The sequence below is a fragment of the Pyrus communis genome, chromosome 12 (genome assembly GCF_963583255.1).
Source record: "Pyrus communis chromosome 12, drPyrComm1.1, whole genome shotgun sequence".
In the NCBI taxonomy this organism is placed as follows: Eukaryota; Viridiplantae; Streptophyta; class Magnoliopsida; order Rosales; family Rosaceae; genus Pyrus; species Pyrus communis.
Window position 1 is genome coordinate 24,735,004 of NC_084814.1, and position 23,238 is coordinate 24,758,241.

General features: G+C 35.8%; 2 protein-coding genes and 1 pseudogene across 2 annotated transcripts; all 3 read right to left on the reverse strand.

Moving 5' to 3' along the window:
* Nucleotides 1–575: 575 nt before the first annotated feature.
* Nucleotides 576–5,194, reverse strand: LOC137710672 (uncharacterized). Its single transcript, XM_068449762.1, has 10 exons — nucleotides 4,889–5,194; nucleotides 4,063–4,272; nucleotides 3,629–3,863; nucleotides 3,235–3,404; nucleotides 2,920–3,062; nucleotides 2,621–2,798; nucleotides 1,916–2,495; nucleotides 1,687–1,799; nucleotides 1,091–1,334; nucleotides 576–982 (listed from the first exon to the last, which is right to left on the reverse strand). Exons 2-10 carry the CDS (start codon nucleotides 4,239–4,241, stop codon nucleotides 755–757), a joined length of 2,070 nt encoding a protein of 689 aa, XP_068305863.1. The 5' UTR covers nucleotides 4,242–4,272; nucleotides 4,889–5,194; the 3' UTR covers nucleotides 576–754.
* Nucleotides 5,195–10,846: 5,652 nt separating this feature from the next.
* Nucleotides 10,847–12,323, reverse strand: LOC137709696 (transcription factor BEE 3-like). The gene is made up of 6 exons (XM_068448679.1): nucleotides 11,922–12,323; nucleotides 11,711–11,830; nucleotides 11,518–11,583; nucleotides 11,350–11,418; nucleotides 11,174–11,251; nucleotides 10,847–11,067 (listed from the first exon to the last, which is right to left on the reverse strand). Exons 1-6 carry the CDS (start codon nucleotides 12,282–12,284, stop codon nucleotides 10,972–10,974), a joined length of 792 nt encoding a protein of 263 aa, XP_068304780.1. The 5' UTR covers nucleotides 12,285–12,323; the 3' UTR covers nucleotides 10,847–10,971.
* Nucleotides 12,324–14,597: 2,274 nt separating this feature from the next.
* LOC137710236 (uncharacterized protein At2g29880-like) lies at nucleotides 14,598–15,651 on the reverse strand (annotated as a pseudogene).
* Between the last annotated feature and the right edge of the window lie 7,587 nt (nucleotides 15,652–23,238).

The window sequence follows — 23,238 nt, forward strand, 5'->3', positions numbered from 1 at the left end:
TTCATGTAAAATTTTGATTCAATTCTCTTGAAATCTCATGGGGAGAGGTGTGGTTTGTGGATGCTTAAAATACACAACAAAATCTCTCAAATTCCCTCTAATTCCTCAACTTTTCCAAATTCTTTAAATTCAAATTCTAATTGAATACACCTGAAATATTATAAACTTCTTTAAAATTCTAATTGAATACACCCGGATTTCTAAGGATTTTAATAAACTATCTTAAAATCTTGATTGAATACACATTGAATTTTAGAGAATCACTTAAAATCCTGATTGAATACCCCTGGATTCACTAAAAGAATTAAAATTCCTCAAAATCCCAATTGAATACACCCCCCTAAAATTTTGTTCTTTATAATTGAGATTAAATTAATGTAGTAGGTGTGCCCACCCTTATGCACCCTTTTCTGGAAAAATGAAAATTGATGGACTTTAATCGATCCAAAAATGGCAGCAGGACGCAGGCCACCTCTGTTAGATCATTTGAACAGTTGCAAATTGCAGAAGCAGCTTTACGATTTATCCTGGCGGACTGCGCCGGAGAAGAAGCAGATAAAAAAATTAAGAATTAATTGGACAAACCAACCTTTTTATTTATTTATTTTCTTTCTTTTTTCCTTGAATCTCATACTATATAGGAGCTTATTTCGACTTCCTTGTAAAGATATACACACACACACACTTTCTCTCTATGTAGTACAGAAAAACGTTACCTGGACATATATAATACATTTCGCAAATAGTTACATCATCATTTCTTCTTCTTCTCTTCCCTTTCTCTTTCAAGAATAACGGGCGCCGCTGGTATGCTGAACCACCACTCTCGCAATCTTCTCATCCATCTCTCCGTGCTCGATCTCCTCATCGGCGAATAACACGTAAAAGTCTCCAAAAAGATATATAGCACAATATATTTGACGGGCATGAAAGCCAGAGCCAAAGCCATAACTAGAAGAGCTATCGCAAATCTTTGACTCGCCTGATCATCATTACACAGAATCATTCATCATCCACGGTCAATGTGCTAAAAGTATATATAACTGAAGTAGAAAGGTGGAGGAACGAGCAAGGAATAAGAGAGTGGAACCTGAGGAAAAATGGACAGCAACAAGGCACGTAGCTTGAGAAGAACAACGTTCCCATCCTGGATGACCTCTTCAGCTTGAGATATTGCATTCTGAACAGCCAAAAGCTGCTCCATCGTATTCATCGCTGGAGGTGCTAACACCTTAACCTCGTGAGTGGACTTTCCTTGGCTAAAATATTGAGTGAGAACCATGAAGACCGCGATAAAGACGAGCGTCAATGCAAAGGCATAGATCAGCCATCCCCTGAAAAGTACGTGTGTAAGTCTACAGACAAAATTCCTACCGGTTTGATGTGTGGAAAGAAACACTAGAGAATCGAGACCATGAGAAATCCCATTGAACTGTATTTTTTTCTCTAGCTACCCCGTGTTCTAATTTAGGGAGTTTCCAAAAAATTTAGTATCTACGAATTTTCATTTGGAGGGCTTGTTTCTGTCACTGAAAACCATGTTACATTGAGTCAACATCAAAGTTTGACTCTGTTATCTTGTGCGATAATCATGCTTTTTAAATATTCATTTTTTCCTGCACTCCCCCTACGTCTAAATTAAAGATCAACCAGTAAAGGAAGAAAATGAAATTTCAAGCAGTTTACCTGCAAATGATGTAAGTGAAAACACAACAGAAAAGCAAAGACTTCAATGGATCCTCCCAAAATGCCAAAGATTGCAGGCACTTCCCTAATTCCGTCATTGGAAACAGTAACTCCTGCAATTACTCAACAAATTTAGACGACGTTGCCAGGAAATGGAGTAACTCATAAGCTATGTAAGAGAATATAGGCTAAATAAAACCTTAAATAACATTACATTATAACCAAATACCTTCATCACTGCAAAATTTGTATCCATCCCTTCCACTTTGACTCCATCTACTGTTGCTTGTGCTAGCGCCACTTTTTCATAGTTGCTTTTAGATTCCTTAACTGCTTTTTCCAGCAAAGTAACTTCTCCCACAGTTATCTCACCCACGGCAAGCCCAGCCTCAACAGAATTATTAGAACTTGTTCCAAATGCAAATCCCAAGTTAGAGATCATATCCAAGGCTGAGATCGAATACATTCCACCTCCTGGCTTAGAATTGTTGGACCTATCTAATTTTTTAGAAGTTGACAATTCTGCCATGGTTTCAAGTATCAAGTCTCCACCTGGTAATTGATCACAAAGATTGAACATTAGAAGACCCTCGTAGCATAAATCAGTTTGAGAGATAATTTCTTGAATTGCTTGTAGTCGCAGAATTCCAAGCACTGCCTTTGAAAGTGCTTCATCCTTTTTTATCCCCTTGATCTGGTATTTATTTATAAATTGATGAACGTATAAAATCTCCCGTATGATTGCTAGCCAGTAATCACGACGTGTATGCCCCTTCAGCTCAGGAAACTCTATTATAGCTGGTTCTGATCTACAGAAAAGACACTACTGAAAGTTGATAATCAAGTCCTAAGAAGACGACTTTCTTTTATAGCTACATGGCAGATCAAGTGTAGAGATAAAAGCACCAAAAATAAAAGGTAATGCTTCACTTACAATGAAATTGATTTATAAAAGACTGCCTTGTCAAACAGTCTAGTACCCCATGGGCCAGTCAACTCAGCTTTCACAAGCTGTTTTAAGTCATCTGATAGATCATATCGTTTTGCCTTGTCATAAGATACAACACGCAGGGCCTCGAAGTAAAGTGCATGATCTGTCAGAATTAACCTTCCTGCTAACAACACAATTAATTTGGCATTAATAATCTTCATGTGTAGTAAATCCATAATACGAACTGACAAGGACATGAACCAACAAAGATATTTGAATTGTTTAACTATCCATTGACATACCAGGCCATGTAGAAATTCCTACATGCTCAAGAACTGGTTGGGTAGTGACTGTTCCATCCACTTCCAGAATCTTCTCTCTTTTTGATGATCGCATGGCAGAAAGAAGTGATGACTCTGATTGGCTTTTCATTTTTCTTATTGCTCTGTACGAGAAAAATTTCAAAATCGTAGGACTAGATATGAGCGTCTGATACGCGGTACAAGAAATATGCTTCCAGAAATTCCATAAATTTGAACTTTGAAATTTAAGAAAAGAAAATGCAAGTTTGAAGGGGACAGAGGAAGAAAATGCAAACTCAATAGGAGAGAATGTACCTTTCTAGTCCACTTAGGTACTTGTCATATGTGGACAACTGAAGTCTCCCATCGCTTGAAGACGCAAGCACCTCAAAAAGATTTTCACTGATAATCACATTTGCAATAATAGGAACTGCTGGAGCTATTCTACAGAAAGCGTCTAACCCAACGGATAAATCCTCATCTAACTGCACAAAAAACGAGGACATGTTGACATTAATAGAAGCATTACAGTGCAAAGAATCACTTGAACCCCAAACTATAATTTACACATAGTCAAAACAGGTCTGATAAAAAAAAATGTAACATAAGATTAGAGATTGTATACTGTATGTACAGTACTGATAGGAATATCTAAGAATCTACAATATAAGAAATAAGCTTCTAATGAAAAAGAAAAAACAAAATTTACATTTCGTAAAGGTTGGCTAGAAACAGCCGGAGCCTCCCAAGCTATCATCATGTCATATGTCAAGCGTCGAAACTTTTTATCAGCCAGATGACCTGTTACTTGAGTGGACAGAGCAAGTGCTCGGAAACAGCAGTACTCCAAAAAGTTCCTAGCATAACACGATGGATGCTTTATAGATTCAGAAGCCTCAGAATTGAAGCCTTCACGAAGCTCAGTTGTAGGAACACCAAGGATTCTGCATCATTTGTTTGTTATCATTAGAAAATCACTTCTCGATACTAATTACCACATTTTGTTTGTGATTCATATGAAGTTCCCAACAACAAAGAATAATTTCCAAAGGAGCGAAAAACATAAGTTACACATATTTCATCCAGTTTTTCCGTGATAATATAACAGTTGACAGAGTATCAGGTGAACAGCTGAAAACTTACTTTGAACATCTTCGGACAACTATGTTTGCAATTGGAGATAGCTCTGGAACCCAATTCGTCTGGGCAGCAGGAGATTTTTCCATATCCTCCAATTCTTCATCATAAGGGCTACGATCTCCAAGCAACCATTTGAAGGATCCATCTCTAACAAAATTCTCGAGCATATTTGCCACAGCCATCCCTAGTTTTTGCCCTCACTGTGTGTCTAAACTGTAAAGGAGCAAATTACCATATATGTCACAGTTCTTAAATTTGATTGAGGACCCCAATTTCACAAACACCACTGTCCAAATATTGCACTTCTCAAACTAAAAGAACATAAATCGATGGAAGGAGCGCTACATAGGCTGCTCACTTTGGAATTTTTGTTCATCAAAACCTCAATACCCCCATCACTTTATAGCACATTCAACCAGAATGACATTTTACAATAGTAAAGTAAAGTTTACTCTTTCAATGTATTATGATTTCACTTATCATAAGTTCGCAACGAAATTCAGAAACTACAAGAAGCAAATTTTAGTCAATTAAGTTTACTCTTTCAATCTATTAAGATTTCAGCAATCATAAGTTCATAGCAAAAATAAGAAACTTAAACAATTGCAACACCAGCAAAAGTTCACAAAAACCACCAGATCAAAAAATCACTTGCAATCCGAAAACCCAACACCAAAATTCTACCAACAACATCATCAATCTCTTCAACTTGCTACAAACCAATTCTAAATTACTCACCACAATACCAAAATTAATCAAACCTAATTCTCAAATCCCACTACCAAACTAAACCCAGCAACTAATAACACCCAAAAACAACACAACTTGCCGTAAAATGCACATTCAAGACCGCCGCTTTCTCAGCAATCTCAGCTTTTGCCGATGAAATTCTTCAGATTTCTGCAACATTTCGGCAAACCCACCTCAGATTACACGCTCGGAACCAAAATCTACGAACCCACATCACCAATTTGCGAAATTAATTGAAGCAAAAGAAGAATTGGTCCGAGCAGCCACGTATGAGGGTGTGGAAGATCATAAATGTGTCGTGGTTCGGGGGTTTATTGTATTATATTCGAAGGGAAACTGAGATTGTTAGATAAGTACAGAATTCGCGGCAACTGTGACAAAAGAGTTTTCATCATCCAAAATACTCCTCTGGCTAGTAGGAGCAGGGTTGTGATTCGCTGAGGTAAGGTGCAGTAGATGGTACAATGCTGTCAGCGCATGTGTCAGCTTCATAACATGCCACGTGGCGGTTGTTGGGATCAAAATAGTAGACAGTGCAACCATTTGCATCATCACTTGGTCTTTTATCTTGGAACGGATCGCTTCCACAAAGCTATTGGATTAAATGATCTGAGTCTTTCAAATTTCATCTAAAGGTTAAAAATTATTACAACTTTTAAGAGATCAAAACAGGTGGGCCGTTGGATGAAATTGAAAGATCCGGATCACTTGATCCGGTAGCCTTGGTGAAAGAGATCCAGAGAAGATCTCTTTCTAAGATAAAAGACCAAGTGATGATGCAAATGGTTGTACTATCTACTATTTTGATCCAAACAACCGCCACATGGCAAGTTATGAAGCTAACACATGCACTGACAGCATTGTACCATCTACTGCACCTTAGAGTAAGTCCACCCCAAAGGGGTAGGCCGGCTCACAGCCTTCAAAATAGCCCGGCACCCACAAAAAGTGTTCTAACCCAGCCTAATAGGTTGGCACCCAGCCTAAGCCGTCCCATAGGCCAGCCTAGAATGTGCGAAGCCATGGCCCTACCTATGTGACGTCATGCTGATGCTAGTGTGACGTCACAAGCGATTTTAATTTTTTTTTGCACCAAGCGCATGGGAAACACGAATGAGTGGCCGTTTCGACAAGAAAAAGCGGGCGGGGGCCCGCATGTGCAAGCGCAACAAGGGTGAGGGTTCGGATGCCACGTGGTTCATTATGGATCGTTGGATTTCCAGCGACTAGTTTTCTGAGCCGTTGGATTTCCAACGGTAAAAAAAAAAATTCATCGCCTAGCCACGTGGCACAATCTAGGCTGTTGGATTTGAATTCTTTTTTAAATCTAGCGGTTCAAATTAATTATCTTAATAAAAATTAATAAAAAATTGTTTAAAAATTCAGAATTTTTTTTTTCCTATAAATACCTAACCATCATCTTTCATCTTACACCACATTTCAATATTTTCAACACTTTCAACCAAAATAGTACCTTTGAATAATGACATGTGGTGTGACAATATTGGTTAAAAATCCTATCCGAAATTAAAAATATTTTTTTTATTTTATAAAAAATTAATAATATTTTAAATGGGTTGGGTGCCAGCGCATTTTGTAGGATGGAGATCGTTTGTGCCAACACATTTTTTATACTTTGTGCCAACGCATTTTTAAGGGATGGAGAGCATTTGGCCAATTTATTTTTTATGAGGTCTATTACTGCTCACTGAGTGAATTAAATAGGTTGAGTACAACGCATTTTTTAGAGGTAGACTTGCTCTTAGCTCTTCGCCATGTTATTAGGTTTGACTAATTTTTTTAGTTTGACAAGTTTTTTTAGTTTGACAAATTATTTTAGTTTGACTAATTATTTCGAGTCTTTCTTTTAGGGTTTAGAGTTTAATGCTACTAACTTTATATTATATAAAACAAAACTGATGCATCATAATTTGAAACTGGATCCCTTTGTACCCAAAGGAACTAAGTCTAAGGATCAAATGATCCAGACTATTGAAATTTGATCTAACGACTATAAATAAGAGGTCTATCTAAAAGTTATAATAATTATAGTCGTTTGATCAAATTTCAATGGTCCGGATCATTTGATCATTGGACTCAGTTCCTTTGGATTCGGAGAGGATCCGGTTCCTCATAATTTAACTGTTGTTCTGTGACCCCGTTGATAAAAAATCTATTACTCGGTCTTTACACGGCTGCACAGTGCACACGAGTGCAGGATGTGGGAGAGCACAAACAACAATCCCCTCAGCTAATCACCTCCAGCTTGCTCTAAAGTGTTGTGCTTCTTTTCTACCTTTCATCTTCCACTAACTTTCTACATCGTCGGTACTGAGTAATCTCATCCTAATTGGACAACATATATCAATAGTAAACACTTACTGTGATTTATACGCTAAATGCAGCAAGCAAGCGAGATTTACTTCTTGAGCAGTATGTTCAAGGGACGTGTATCGTACTGGTCATGCAAAATCAAGACAAAACGGTTCATTCTCTATCACATTGAAGGACTTCAAAAGTAAATTAGGTAAAGCCAATACCAGCTAAACGGCATGCGTGCATGCATATGCTATGAACACTGGTATTCCCCTTTCAAGGCTTTGGTTCAGATAAACTTGGATGTTCCAAATACAGCTGCACAGATAGAGGTTGGCTACTCACTGACTTAATAGGGGTTATTAATGGAGGTTGTTGCCACTGCTTTGTGTCTGTTGGAATCCATGACTCCGAATCCTTGTTTGTACTTGCCTCAGGGAGGGATCGAAATTACGCAGTTGTCTCCCACCTGCAATCTGTTGTAAAAGAAAAGCTTACATGCCTACCCCTGATCGATCACTAAAGGAAACAAGATATTAATCCAAACCTATAATTAACGAACTCAGAAACTACGTAAATATCTGGTCAATATCCAACTAAAATGATAATTATATTAATTTCAAATCTCATGGACTAAAGTGATGAGTTATGCAAATCTCAGGAACCTTTTTTTAATACATTCGATACTTGTACTCTAAACTACTCTAAGGAGAAGAAGAGATTTTGAACTCCAAACACGGTGGATTGAGGAGAGTTCTATGATTTATTATTGATATTCATAGCATTCAACCTTTCTAACTTTTATTGATATTATGGTAGGGTTAATTACTATAGTAATCTTCTGATTTATACTCGTGTTTCACTTTAGTCTTAACTTTAGTTTTAAATTTTATGACCTTCTAACTGTATCACATCCCCACTTTAGTCATCATGCCAATTTGTTAAACTGTTTCATTGTAGTAAAGCTGGACATTTTAGTTGACAATCAAATAAACAAAAGTATGACAGAATGGTTAAAGTGAGTCACATAACACAAGTGAAAAACTATTAAATAGATAAACTAAATTGGAGATAAAGTGAAATACAAATATAAGTTTAAGGACAAATATTGTAATTAATTCTATTTTTAGTTAATTCCTGTTGGTTTTTTTTTTCATGTGAACAAAAAAGCTTTGCTTTCATGTCTTAATAATGTTGAATTTTTTTATTCTTGAGAAATAAAATGCAGGCCAATATCGCAGTAAATTGGGCGAGGTGGTGAGCGCAGCAGCGAGCAAGGTGGGCGAGGTGACAGAGAGCGAAGTGGACGAGCTGTCAGGTGTGCGACGTCTAAAGGATGATGTTCTGAGCTTGAAGGGTGAGCGGCAAGGTCGGGGTATCGAGTTTGAACTTTGGAATCTGGAGACTGGAGGCAAGGTATCAAGTTTGGAGTCTGAAGAAAGGAGGGGACGAGGGGTGTGTTAGTTAGGGTTAGTGTAAAACATAAAACAACGTAATATTATGGGTTTAAATGTTTGGTTTTGTTCGGCTCAGTGGGTGTCCTAACATTTGAAACCGAAACTGAACCGATTGAATTCGATTAAGTTCAGTTAGAGAAATTCAATTTGGTTATTTTGATTTGATATTTTGTGCGATATTTTTTTATTTTCGGTTTTTTCGAACACACCCCTAATTCTTCTTGAGTCCTTAATCCATATAGGTCAACATAGTTTCTCTCATGCGCATGGGTTGCTCATCAACATATTTGATTAAATCTCGACCTTCCAATTTTTTAAATGAAAACGAGTGGCAGAGATTTGATCAATTATGTTGATGCACATGTAGGCCATGTGCATGATAGAAACTCTCATTTGATCAAACTATACATATCATCTATGTAGTCTAGTTTTGTCTATGTTCATAAATTGCATGTGAGGCTCACAAATCGGGACAAAAACATCCTAAAAATTACTTTTGTTGACCACAAAATGACATTTTGACCATGCATGTGATAATCATCTACGGGAAAGGATCCTCTCCAGATCATTTTCACCAAGTCCACTAAGGCAAACAATTCGAACCTTTGAAATTTGATCAAACGGCTAAAGTTATTAGAACTTTTAAAGTGAGCCCTTGTTTGTAGCCATTTGATCAAATTTCAAAGATCCGGATTGTATGCCTTGGTGGACTTGGTGAAAAGAATCCATAGAGGTTCCTTGCCCATCATCTACAACCTTCAAACATAATTTAAACATAGATCTCGATTTTGATTAAGATTGATGCAAGCATTACCATTTGAGTATGATGATGCTTCTTTACCACATCACCATAAGCCATCTTGAGACACTCGACGATGAGATGATTCGTGATGAATCATATTACATTGAGGTTTATGCATATTAATATTATGAGATGCATGCACATACTTAGGTTTCCTTTTTGTGCTATTTTTTAGTTTTGCCATAATTTAGTGGGTATTTTGACAAGCTAACATCTTCCACTCCAAAAGCTTCTAATCTAGGTGCCTTGAACTTGCCCATATTAAGTTATTGGTACATTCCCAACTCCACCTAATATGTGATCTCCTCAATCCAATTTGGGAATATGGCACTATCCATTTTCCATTACGCTTTGAGGGGGGACCCTTGAGTCCTCTTCCTCCTCTTTGTTCATGCATACTGCTTCAATAGACTTGGTCCAAGAGGGGTCAAAGAAAAGAAGAAAGATTGACTGGGATATGAGGAGAAAACAAATTGGAAAAAAAAATTTGCTTTTGAGAGAGAGAGAGAGAGAGAGAGAGAGAGAGAGAGAGGTTCATAAGCACTTATCCTTTTAGAGAAGTTGGGAGATCCCACACTGCCCCCATGCTCTTTAGGGCATGCTTTGGCCCATTCTTGCTGTCCTATGTCCCTCCAAGTTTCATGGATGCATTGCACCTATCTTTCCCTCTTTTCAAAACAAAACTTGAAGACAAAAAACTTCACATTTCTCTCTCTCTCTCTCCCCCCCCCCAATCATTCACCTCATGAATTGGCAACCTCCATGAGATTTCATGGACTCCATGGGTTACTTTCAGTTGTCATTTCAAGCTTGTGACATTTCAATTCGGTTCATGAGTCATAATCAATAAATTAATGTCACTTAGTTGCTTCCAAGTTTTGATATTTTAAAGCTGATATAGAAAGAGAAGATAAAACGCTAAGGTGAAAGTATCTCAAACCAATCACGCAATGTTATGTGAATAGTTAAAACACTAGACGGCGCACGATAACCTTAACGTCCATGTTGCATCTACGTTGCTCTTGATATTAGAAGAAATATGTCTAAATTTTCCAAATTTCCCATGATCTTATATGTACAAGTTGATGGCAATTAAATGTTGTTCTAACACATGAGACAAGACAACATGTATCATCCAACTGTTGTCTTAGCATTCCTTTTAACTGACAGCTTAGTGTTTATCCACCCCTTATGTTTATGAGTCATGACTTTACTACGTAACATAAAGTCGGTTTTGTAAACATGAAATAGGTCATTTGATTATCCTAGTATGTCCGGTTTCTTGTAGCCGAGTTTGAATCTCTCTTTTGATAAATTAAAGTACGTAATTAGGATTTAGTGCACAGCCAATTTATGCATCATACAAATAATTACTGATTATAGTTAGAGAATCACAACTAGGGAGAAACTTTTTTAACTGTGTGCATTGTATTAATCTCAATAAATTTCCCCCAACATATAAATTAGGGTTTTACAAGTTTTGGTTTTCCACTTGTGGCAGACATATTTAGCATGAAGCGGGGACAAAAATCATAACATTAGAACCGTAGGAGGAGTAGGATATGGGAGATAGAGCATCTTCAAGTCTCAGGGGGACCAAGCTGAAGATGTTGAGTGGAAGCTAGCACCAAATCCTCCATATCCTGCAGCTTCTCTCTTCAATCTCTCCAACTCTCCTGCTATCTGCAACATAAAAAAAAAAAACGTTACTACTTTTCGATCGCGCAAAATTAGAATTCCATCCCTCGTCACCAAAAATTTTTTACTGAAACTTTTTCATATTTTGTACCTGCGTTGTTTCCGTAACATCAGTCTCCGAGTTGGAGTCATAGAAAGAGCTCGCTGTGGCTAGCTTCATAGATAGGAACTGAAATATTCGACAAAGAACAAACATTGATTTTCCAGAGAAGATAATTAAGAACAAATTATTAACAAGGAAAATTTGATTATTGTTAAACTAATTACCTCAATCTGGTTTTGTAAGGACTGAACATAATTAATTATCTCGTCCAACATTACCGCCATTCCCATCGTCTGTAATTACATTAACGCGTTTGTAAATTAGACTTATGGTTCTTGAATTTACTAAGTTAAACACATATGCTTAATTACGCTACCAAATTTCTTAATTACCTTAGAGCACCCTGGGACAATATCTTGCAAACATGTCAGCCTTTCGTTGATTTTTCCTCTTCTAACCTGATTGACGACATTCAATAAACATATATTAAAACCAAGAACTAATGTTTTTAACAAATTTATCGGTCACTGAATTAGAATATCGCTTGAAGAAAAAAAACGAAGAAGCACAAGCAAATTTAAGTACCCTTTCTGCTAGACTGTGACTGTGAGTTGCTTGGCCTCTCCTGGCTCTAACATGAACAAATTCCTTTGGTTTCTCATCTTCCTTCTCATTGCTCTTGACCCTCTTTCCTCTTTCTGCGCTCTGCGAACACACGAACAAAATCAAACTGAGAACTATACAAGGCAAAACAAATTAAAAAAAAACTGAGAAAAAAAAAGATTTAAACAGTTACATTTTTTCGCTTGACCCCGGTTTCAGAAACTGGCGTAGTAGAGATTCCGGAGCTGCTCTCTGTTGCATCATCCACTGCTATTCTCTTCTTGCTTTCATTTCCATCTGTAACAATGGAATGAACTTGTAATTTTGGAAAGTTTTCGATCATTTTTCCGGCGGGGAACTCGGGTTCTTGATTGCTGAACAAGTAAGTGTCATTTGAGAAGGGCATGTAGGTGTGGAAATTCCAGCTTGGATATTCCACGACACTTGGAATATTGAACTCGTCTGCATACTGGTTTGTTGGTTCCATGTTTTGGTCAATATCTAAAAATGGAAGTGAAGGTTTATTGCTTAGGAAATCTTCTGTGAATTCAGACATTGGGTTTTTTTGTTTGTGTTGGATTTGCAGAGTCCCCTGCTCGAAGGTTTCAATTGAGTTTTTGGATAATGTGGGTGATGAACTACTATTTAACATGGATGAATGAGGAAGTGGCCACGTGGCAGAGCTGTGTGTCCCCTGTGGGCCCCGTATCAGGGGTTATCATTGTAATCATGTTTCACTTGAAGCGTATGATCATGTTTGTTAATAATTTAATATATGAAGTGGTTAAACTTTAAAGAAAGTATGAATTAGTTAGTTATTCAATTCTTGATCTTTTCGATATTTAATTAGGAGATTTTAGAAATTTTTGGGATTTGAGAATCCAAGCAATAAGGGATATGTAGGTGGGAGCAATTATTGCAGTAAGAATTTGTGAAGGACATATTAAAGGCTTTTCTCATAACTAAAGGGTTATACTAATGCTCAACTTTACATTCTTACTTTTTTGCATTAGTAATAGACGAGTTAACAAAACATGTTTAAGATGATATCCCTCGATGTATACTTTTTTGCAGATGATATAATATTGATAGATGAAATGCATGAGGGAGTAAATGCGAAACTTAACCTTGATCGGGAAATGTTGGAAGTTAAAGGTCTTTGTTTAAGTAGATCAAAGACACAGTATGTGGAGTCAAGTTCAGGGGGAATGAGGGTCCAAATGAGATAAGGATGAAGATTGGAGATCAGGAAGTACCAAATAATGAACGTTTTCGTTATCTTGGATTTATCTTGCAAAATAACTGAGATTAGATGAAGATCTCAACCATAAAATACAAGTTAGATGGATGAACGGCAATAAGGCCAACGATGTTTTATGGCACGGAATGTTGAGCGGTCAAAAAGCAACACGTGCCAAAAAATTATTGTAGCGGAGATGATAATGCTTCGTTGGATATGTAGGCACACGAGAATGGATAAGATTAAGAACAAGAATATCTTAGGTAAAGTAGGAGTGATAATTGGTTAAAATGGTTTGGACACGTGAACCGAAGACCTAAGATATTTCGGTTAAGATGAGACTATGATACATAGTCTCAAGACAAAAGAGATAGAGAAATACCTATGAATACTTTAAAAAGAGACTGTAGAAAAAGATATGAATTACTTTGAGCTAACTAAAGACTTGGTGCAAAATCGAGCACAATGACGTTTTAAAATTCATACAATTGACTCCACTTAGTGAGATAAAATTTGATTGTCTCCGCTTAGTACTTAGTGAGATAGGCTTGATTGTTGTTGTTTTTAAGGATTCAATTACTTCCTAATTTTCTAATTTAGTCACCAAGTGACTTAAGCATGTACACTCATATGCATATATGCCGAAATTTCAAGAGAGAAAATTGTCTTAAAATTCAGCTCACCTGAGTTTCCAATCCTGAATCCCTTTCTTTATCATATGCATAATGCCAGATGACTTTAAACTTTTCTCATGCTGTCATAACTGGGCTATCACCACGCATAGACAAATAAAGCTGGTCTCTTTCTTAAAAGAAAAATATTAGGAGATCACATTTTCGTACAATCTAATGTGATATGTTAATTAATAAATTTATCTTAATGAATGTTGGTTATATACATCACTTGCCACATATGATGATACCTCAAATATGATATAAATAGGATAGCGCTATTCACACAGTACCCTTTCTACTTCCCACACAACCTTGTTAATTTTTGTCCATTAATCTTTTTCATTTTATTTGATTTGACAGTCAAAAATTGAAAGGATGAATGAGAACTAAAAATAAGTGTATAGATAGCACTACCCTATAAATATGTAGTCCCCCCTATATTTACTCTTCTTAAAAACGGAAGAATGCCTTGCTATGATATCCCTACGACAAGTCTTTGGATTGGGCTTAAATCTATGTCTTTAGATTGGGCTTTTTATTTTGTTACTAGGTGGATGGGTTAGATCTATGTCTTAAGATTGGGCTTAAATCCACGAACACTATGATCAAGTAGAGTTCGGATTTCCTCAATTGGGGGAAGCCGAGCAGCCTTTTCCGTTAACAACAACCAAAATTCAATAGAGCTAAATCCTATATTCCCACATTCAATTTCCCACATAGTCTAATAGCAATAGTACATTATCCAAATTCAATAGAGTTAAATCCTACATTCTCACATAATATCATTAATTAAATTAAACACATCATTCATTAAACATAATCCAACATCATTCAGTTATGAATAAGCCAATTAAACATAATCCAAAATAAAATGAACAAAAAAAACTAATGTATCATGAGTCATATCATTTCAAATTATAGCGTATCCAATTTGACCACTCTTCCGGTGACATCTTCAGAAATGCTTTTTTTTTTGTTGTTTTAGTATCGAGCAAAGCGACTGCTTGATAGCAAGCAGTTCATCCAAATTTGGGGTTTCCTTGATGGCATCCCGTATAGAATTTTGTCTCTCTCTATCTTTATCCCTTTTCTCCAACAGACTATGGACTCCTCGGAAGTCAGTGGCAATTGAACCGAGAGTAAGTGAAATATTTTCCATAATTCTAGCTTGATTAGTGGTCTCAGATGATCTAGTATTCCCTTGGTATTGGGTTCTGTTTCGTTTCCTACGGTTGGTGATTTCTAGGGAAATCTCTGAGCTAGTGGCTTGAGTGGGTAAGAATGGGGATGATTGATTGAATGATTAAATTTGGTGTGATGCTTGGTTTTGATTTAGTACAAAGCCCCCATTTTCCTCATCGTAAAACAAGTTCTCTATTCCAACTTGTTCATCTTCCTCTGTTCCCCCTTGTCTATCTTCCACTACAAAAGTTCTTGCATCAGTTTCCTCACCCAATCCCAATGAGTGTTTTCCAATGGCAGTTGCATCCCCAATACGATTTGCAAATCTTCAAAGTCATCACAAGATTTTTTACGAATGCTTCTTTGGTTTGGGTGGGCCTACAAAATAAACAAGAAAATCACAATTGTTCAATAAACTATAAGTATACATTCAAGTTACATATAATATTTTAAATAACAGCCAATAAGCTCACCCTAAAGTATTCTTCCCAAACTTCGTCATCAACAACAAATCTCTTTGTGTTTGCATCCCACCCAAAGCCAGAGTTGCTTCCCATAAGTTGACTATATCTTCCATATTCTTTCTTAAAATATCTCATTCGACTAGTGTAATGCTTATAAGTTTTATTACACTTTAGTCTTTGATTAAGTGCCGGAAGTATTCTTGTTGTCACAATATCTTTGGTTAGCAAGCCATTAGCATCACGCCATCCACGCAATGTAGCTTCAACGAGCAATTGTAACAACACTTTGCTCTCTTCCAAAGTCCAAGCTCTATAATCACTTTTGGCCTTCACTTTTCCAATTTCTTGTTGTTCGTCTCCCATTTCTAATTACTAGTGTGATGGAAGCAATAGTAGTAACAAAAAATCAATTCAGGACATACTTAACAAAAACCATCCGAATCATATAATATGCAATGCATTAATATAGCAACAAAGTACCTCAATTAACCAAACAAATACAGTAAGCTCTAGTCTAATCATAATAACCAAATTCATGAAAAAATGCTAATCATAATAACCAAATTCAATACAACAAACAAAACTAGGGGAAAATATTTAATCTATTCTCTTAACAAATGAATAGAATAATGCGAATGACCTGTAAATGATCATTTGCAGAAACCAAAAATCAATGCACCACATCAACAACAGTCGGAAAGAATCTCTAAAAGTTGATATATACAAAAAGAGAAACAGTTTCCTCAAGCAAGAGAAACAAGAATTTTCCCAACCATAAAGGATTATATAATGTTGAAGAAATTTCGTTATGGTTGAAATCATACAATAAAGAAAGGTATCAATTCAAGGATTTTCCCAACCATAAAGGATTATATAAGAGATTTTAGAGCAAAGTTCCAGTCCACGAAACCTTTGAAACTGCCCTCTTTTTTTATAGCGAAAAGAAAAATGGACCAGTGATAAAAAACTAGAATTTTGATCCTTAATTAACCAAACAATGATAATGGAGAACTGAACACGGATTAAGAACTAAACCCAAATACACTTCTAATAAAAAACAACAATTCTTGAATTCTCACAGACACATATATTCAAGAAATAATAAAAACCCATCAAATTTATTCAATCCCCTTTCAATTATTTGGAGTAAAATATCCAAAGTTCCTCTCGGCTGGTTAAAAAAACATGCATATTAGCTAATCTATTGCATGTATATTAGGTTTTCTCTTTTCATTGCATTAAATGTATATATTAGGTTTTCTCTTTTCATTGCATTAAATGTATCAGTTTTTCAGCTATCAAACAGAAAAACAATACAACTGAAAAATAATCAACACAAAAAAAATGAATTCGAAGAAGCTAGGGACATGTGGAACAAATGATTGAAAGGAATGCATATATATATATATATATGAGAAGCTAGGGATATATGGATTTGTGGAACAATTCGTATAAATATATATATGTATGAGAAGGAATGCAGCAGTAATCTGTGAAACAAATCAACCATACCAGAATCATACAAGTTGGGAAGAGAAAAGCAATACCTTGAGGGGATAGAGGGAGACGGTGTGAGAGGAAGACTATTCCACTTCTGTGATGAACTTGAAAAGAAATCACATGGGGTATGGTTGGATTCTTGATGACCCTTTGTATTATACCATTCACTCTCAAATCCCTCAAAATCTCTCAGCCATTAAAATCCTAATAAATCTTTGACATTCTCACTACCCCTTGAGTTGAATGTATTCTTTAAACTCTTAATCGATTATCCCTTGATTTGGGTGTATTATTCGAAATCCTCTTAAATCCTAATTTGACTACATCATGATTTCAGAATCTTTTAAAATCCTCTTTTAAAACTATAATCGACTACACCCAGATTTTAAAGTCTATTAAAATCCTATCAAATCCTAATTTGACCACACCCCCCTTAGAGTTCTAGCTAAACAAATTGTTGAAGTTCTGCTGATTGTTAAGCATCGAAATCACTAGCTAATTAGATCATATCACAGTCCAGAGAGTAGTTTCTTGATTTTTAACATTTGGTTACTGAGTGATCACTGTTACAAAGTCAAAGTCCTTGCTTATGCAAACTAGCGTTAATGTCGTTTGTAGGTAACTCATACTATAACATCTGATTTTGTAAAACTATGTGATAGTATGACAGTCGTCGTAAAAAATACAGTATCTTTCTAAAGTCAAAATTAGCTGCAACTAACAAGTTCTGCCGACTTTTCAGCACATATAGTTCAAAGCTTGAATGGGGTGTTGAAGGAAAAGGAATCACATAGGAAATGGCAGTTTTACAATAAGCAACCGTGGATAAGATTTTAACTGTTTGTAAGTGCTGGATAAATATATTTTAATATACTTTGGGATAAATATATTTTAATATACTTTGGGATAAATATATTTTAATATACTTTGGTCAGTCAAGCACGTATCATATATAATTATATATTGACAGTGTTGTAGATCATCTAGAAAAGAAGAAGAAGAAGAAGAAACTATGACCCTTTGAATGGAATTCACCCCATTAGCCAAAATTTTTTTTTCAAGAAATTGTTGAGGATAAATTTTTTAGTGTGCCGGAAACACGGTCCAGCATACCAAGTGTAATATAATACAAGTGATTGATACTTAAAAATTTGAATTTCTAACCACTTGTATTATAACACTTGGTGTATCGGACTCTGTTCGTGACACATTGAAAGATTTCTTCTTTTTTAGGGTCTAATCTTTACGTGCATGATATCTTTCGTTTGAGTAAATGAACAAAATTTGTATCTTTTTTCTTACAGCGATACGAGAGCAAGTTAAAAAAAAAAAAGTGTTTTTTTTAATATTTATTTTTGTGTTGCGAACTGAACAAAATTCGTTTATTATTCATTGGAAATGAACATAAAATAAGCGAGCACATGATGAGCTACAAACAACCACGAAGACTAAAAAAAATTTTGTTGTAATTAAAGTCGGCTCGATACAAGCAAAGAACGATGTGAAGAAAATCCCACAGCGAAGAAGTATCGAAGGTTTAAATATAGTTTAAATATAGGAAACTTTAACGTAAAATTTTCCGTACTGTTTATTTTAACAAAAAATTACATTTTTACACTAAAACGTCAATCCTGATACTATTCCATTTACCGTTTATTTTGTCCTTATCGTTAAAACTCAAAGTTTTCAAACATTTTTTATTAGTTTTCTTTTAAATATATAGATGATCCTTGCCCTAAGCCCTACACCTGATGTCTAGTCTTAATACAACTAATTGTATTGGGAAAAAAAATCATTGCCGGATCCTTTTCTTGAGGATTCGGAAGATCTTGTGATCGTGTTCGTTCATCGTACATCGTGCAATCATAAATTATTTAAAAATTAAAAATTAAATATAAATAGTAATTAATGAAAACTGATCGCATAATATATGATGAATGAACACGATCATAGAATTTCTCTGATCCCAGAAAAAAGATCATTTTCCATTGTGTTGGAAACAAATTATTAAGTTGGGAATATAATATCGATTCATGAATTGCTTTTAGCGAACACTTGCGAAACCCATGACACAAGAATTAGCAAACGTCATAAACCCATCAATTTCGTCTTATCTTATCCAAGAACAAAATTAAGGTTAATCAAGTGTTCTGGCAGAAAACTACATGTTGCAACAGTAGCTAAATCATCATCAATATTTTGACAGTATTCAGTTGTAGATCCAAGATTTGAACATTGAGAGACTTCAGCGTCAAAGGCTTAAGTTTTTAGATAAGAATAGGACATGAAGCACGCTAAAACAAATCAGCTTATTCACTTAGCCTTTTAGTTGAATACTTGATGAGCTTGTTGTCATCAGTCGAATCATGTTGCACACATGTCAACAAATATCGACATATGCTAAAGAAATCTGATGAGTGCGATCGAAAGAATTTATCGAGTGATCTTGACACAACCTGCCTATTGCTACCAATATATGCTTAGCATACATTACATCAAGTACTTGGTGAGTACAACAGAGACACGTACTGAACATTTGAATCGAAAAACTTTCACATATCTATTTTATGGACTCTTAATAGTCGTGAGGCCACCTTGACCTCAAATTGCATCCACCCTTTAGCTGTATCCCTCTCATATATGATATATTCGTGCATGGATTCGTGGACTGCTTAATTCAACGAGTAATTACGTTAATTGATTTAAGGAATATTTTGGATGTGGTTCCTAACTACCAATGTTATTTGATTGAAACCTTTGTTGTTTTTAGTTTTTTATCGAAGTTCTTGATATTAATGTAATAATATATTTCTATGTAGGTTATTATATTTTTAATTTAAAAAATAAAATTTGTAGTTATTTATATTAATGAGATTTAAAATAAAACCCATAATTTATGGGATAAAAAATATCAAAGATAAATTATACTCTCTAATATATTTTGTGTACACACACACAGAGGTATGTTCATAAAAAAACTAACCAAAAAATTATTGTACCAAAACATGGGTACATTTAAAAAAAACACAAAAAAAGAAGATATTAGGCTTAATAACATTATTAAATTTCTTCTATTTAACTTGACATAAATACTGTGACATCCCACATCGCCCATGGGAGTAATCCTTATATGTTTATTCCCATCCCTACCTAGCACGAGGCCTTTTGGGAGCTCACTGGCTTTGCGTTCCATGGGAACTTCGAAGTTAAGCGAGTAGCGCGCTAGAGCACTCCCAGGATGGGTGACCCATCAGGAAGTTCTCGTGTGAGTTCCCAAAAACAAAATCGTGAGGGCGTGGTAGGGGCCTAAAGCGGACAATATCGTGCTACGGTGGTGGAGCGAACCCAGGAAGTGATCCGCCCCGGGTTGGGATGTGACAATTTTGGTATCAGAGCCTAACCCTGGTCGTGGTGTGCCAACGAGGACGTCGGGCCCCTAAGGGGGGTGGATTGTGACATCCCACATCGCCTAGGGGAGTGATCCTTATATGTTTATTCTCATCCCTACCTAGCACGAGGCCTTTTGGGAGCTCACTGGTTTCAGGTTTCATAAGAACTCCGAAGTTAAGCGAGTAGCGCGCTAGAGCACTCCTAGGATGGGTGACCTATCGGAAAGTTCTTGTGTGAGTTCCCAAAAACAAAACCGTGGGGGCGTGGTCGGGACCCAAAGCGGATAATATCGTGCTACGGTGGTGGAGCGAGCCCGGGAAGTGATTCTCTCCAGGTCGGGATGTGACAAATACATTCTCAAAATGTACCCATATAAGTTTAAAAATGGATTAGAGAAAAGATTGAATGAATTTTATATAAAAAATGGGTACATTTTATATTAAAAGAGGGTACATTTTTCATATAACAAATTGGTACTTTTAAGAATGGGTACATATCAATTTTTTATAAAAATTTAATGGGTACAAACTTATTCTAATTTTATTTTTTTATATTTTGGAAATGTTTGAATTGAAAATTAATTAGGAGTTTAATAAGGGTGTAAGTATCTCTAAATCAATTACTAATTTTTATTATAAAAATTACGTAACTTGCATTTCACATCCCGGACCTACTCCACCACCGTAGCACGATATTGTCCGCTTTGGGCTTACCATTCCCTCACGGCTTTGTCTTTGGGAACTCATGAGCAACTTCCCAGTGGGTCACCCATCATGGGATTGCTCTAACCCTTTTCTCGCTTAACTTCGGAGTTCCCATGGAACCCGAAGCCAGTGAGCTCCCAAAAGGCCTCGTGCTAGGTAGGGATGTGAATATATATATAAGGATCACTCCCCTGGGCGATGTGGGATGTCACAATCCACCCCCCTTAGGGGCCCGACGTCCTTGTCGGCACATTTCCGGCCAGGGATTGGCTCTGATACCAATTTTCACATCCCGGCCCGGGACGGATTACTTCCCGGGCCTACTCCACCACCGTAGCACGATATTGTCCGCTTTGGGCTTACCATTCCCTCACGGCTTTATCTTTGGGAACTCACGAGCAACTTCCCAGTGGGTCACCCATCATGGGATTGCTCTAGCCCTTTTCTCGCTTAACTTCGGAGTTCCCATGGAACCCGAAGCCAGTGAGCTCCCAAAAGGCCTCGTGCTAGGTAGGGATGTGAATATATATATAAGGATCACTCCCCTGGACGATGTGGGATGTCACATTGCATGTATGATAGGGACTTTGATCAAAATATAAAAATTAATAGGATTTTAATGAACATTAGAAACTAAGGACTGGATACTAATTTTTGCTTAATTTATTATTTACTATAAATCTGATTCATGCATTGCGTACATGCAAATATTTCATATTATTTTTGCTGACAGCATTGCACGCAAAGAGCAGTACCTCATGTTCTTGTTTTTGTTTTGAAATTCATTGAATTTAATTTAAATATTGTTTATGATGTAGTGGTGTTATATTTATCTTAATTACTACCAAAATAAGCGTGTTGGTTTATCTTTTACGATGCCTACACACAGGCTGTCTTTGAAATAACTTAAATCAAAATAAATTTTAGGACTAATTAATTATAAGTTCACAATTATCATTAAATAATAACAAAGAGCTACAAACATAACGTTCACTGAATAATAAAAAACAGTTCAATCTTAAACAATCAAACAAGAAATTTTTTTTTCAAAAACTCTAACTTTAAAGTTTCACTTAATTATATAACATTATTATATAATAAGATTTTTTTTTTCAATTTTATTATTAACACTTCAAATTAGGGCTGGGTTCGGTTTTTTTCGGTTCGGTTTTTTCTCAAAACCGAAACCGAACCGAAATTTCGGTTCGGTTCGGTTCGGTTCAAATTTTTTTCGGTTTTTTTCGGTTCGGTTTCGGTTTTTTTCGGTTTTTTTTTTTTTTTTTTTTTTTTTTTTTTTTTTTTTCTTTCTCCCTCCAAAATTATTAAAAAAAAAAAAGGAAATATAAAAGTTCACATTCATATTAATAGGCTAGGCGGAATGAAAAATAAGGAGGAGGAGGGTTAGGGTTGTTTTGTTAAAAAGATTAAAAAATTAAAAAAAATCTCACAAATCCTGGAGGCATGAGGGTTCGAACCCATGCCTCCATGCTCGTAAAGTTTCACTGAAACCAACTTGGCAACAGGTTCTGTTTTGTTATGATTGTATGACTAAACTATTTATAAATATTCAAAAAAATTATATATATATATAAATCGGTTCGGTTCGGTTCGGTTCGGTTTCCGAGCCTCAAAAACCGAAACCGAACCGGTCAGATTCGGTTCGGTTCGGTTTGACAATTTCGGTTCGGTTTTTTTTTCGGTTCGGTTTTTTTCGGTCTCGGTCCGGTTCGGTTTTCGGTTTTTTTCGGTTTTCGGTTTTTTGAACCCACCCCTACTTCAAATATCTCATTATACACTCTCAATTTTTATGTTTCAATTAAAAAAATTTACACTTACAAAAAATGCACAATGACATTTTGAAGTGCTAATTAGAGCAATTTTTTTTTTAATCTATAGCATTATCACATATAAATTTTAGCTGACAAATTTTTGAAGCCGCTCAAATCCAAAGTCCTGTACGATGCGCCTTTCGTTCTCTAGAGCCGCCACTGCCTACGCAGCTATGTATACTAATCAAGGGGCGACTAAGATTAGATAGCAACATTCTGTTTTATTTGCCTTTAATAATAAGCATAAATCCATTTGTAGTCTTATGAAAAAAAGTCTAACATGTCTAAATCCATCAAATTAACATCCAATTAAAATGAATTAAGTGCATGTGAGGAGGCCCACCTGGTTTATGCTTAATGTATAAATTTAATTAATTAAAGAAAAGCCTTAATGACTTAGTTAAGTTTTTAATTTATTTTTTAATTTTTTGATTAATTCAAAACAGTTATATGATCTGTTTGACCAAATAGTTACATATGTTCTGAAAAAAGCATTAGAATGCCTATATAACTTAAACTTTGTTTAT